Source organism: Perkinsus marinus (genome assembly GCF_000006405.1).
Source record: "Perkinsus marinus ATCC 50983 genomic scaffold scf_1104296929168, whole genome shotgun sequence".
NCBI classification, from domain to species: domain Eukaryota; phylum Perkinsozoa; order Perkinsida; family Perkinsidae; genus Perkinsus; species Perkinsus marinus.
The window spans coordinates 1-1,040 of NW_003216573.1; the positions used below are offsets into that span (position 1 = coordinate 1).

General features: G+C 48.3%; 1 protein-coding gene across 1 annotated transcript; it reads right to left on the minus strand.

Annotated features, from left to right (window-relative positions):
- Positions 1-57: 57 nt before the first annotated feature.
- Pmar_PMAR022472 (hexose transporter, putative) lies at positions 58-987 on the minus strand (the record flags this gene model as incomplete). Its single annotated transcript, XM_002787918.1, has 1 exon — positions 58-987. The coding sequence occupies one exon, from the start codon at positions 985-987 to the stop codon at positions 58-60; it is 930 nt and encodes a 309-aa protein (XP_002787964.1).
- Between the last annotated feature and the right edge of the window lie 53 nt (positions 988-1,040).

The following is a 1,040-nucleotide window of genomic DNA, read 5'->3' on the forward strand; positions in this document are numbered from 1 at the left end:
GGCACCAACACCGATGGCGAAGGAAGCAATATACAAGAAGGCGGAGAAGATAGCCAATCAGCTGATATCGTTATCATTAAGATCATCAAGGAGGAAGAATACACCCAGTAGAATAGCTGCTACACACATACCAGCAGCACCCGCTACCAAAAGAACTCTTCTTCCCGCGATATCCATGATGATGCAAGCAATTAGAGTTACAACCACTTGAGCAGCCATAACAGCAAGTGCCATAGCCTCTTTGTTATCCAATCTAGCAGCCTGGAAGATAGTTGTTCGATAAAATATAACGGAATTGATACCGGAGAACTGCTGGAGGACTTGCAAAGCAATACCAATGAACAACTGCATCTTGCAATGGCCAAGCGCACTGGAAGCCCAGGAAGCACTCTCCTTCCAGGTGTTCTTTGCGTTCTTAGCATTATGGGCAGCTAATATCTCATAAGCCTTCACTTCTTCCATGATCTCAGGATCCTCTTCAACTGACTCATAACCTCTCAGTCTCAATAGAACCATCTTGGCATCGTCAGCACGACTATGCTGAGCTAACCAACGAGGAGATTCCGGAACGAAGAACATACAGATACCCAATAGAGCACTGGGAATCAAATAAATCCAACTCACAGTACGCCACTGACAGAAGGTGCCGTCGGTAGCATTGGGATCAATAGAGCCGGCATCAGTTCTGAAAGCCATCCCAAGAGCATAGGCGAGAAGGACACCGATTGTGATGGAAAGCTGGTTGCACGCTCCCAAAGTCCCACGAATAGCCGTGGGAGAAACCTCACCGATGTAGGTTGGAGCCACGACGGACTCAACACCAACAACGAAACCGACCAGAACACGAGCGAACAGCAACTGCCATGAAGTGTGGGCCAATGCCTGCCACGCGTAGATCAAAACGAAGCAAGGAGAGCACAACAACAAAGTCCGTTTCCTGCCGAACTTCTCACTGAAGGGACCCCCCAATAGGATAGCACCACCCATAGCGCCCAAGTTAACCAGAGACCCAAACAACGAACCATCTGTAGATGTATCAA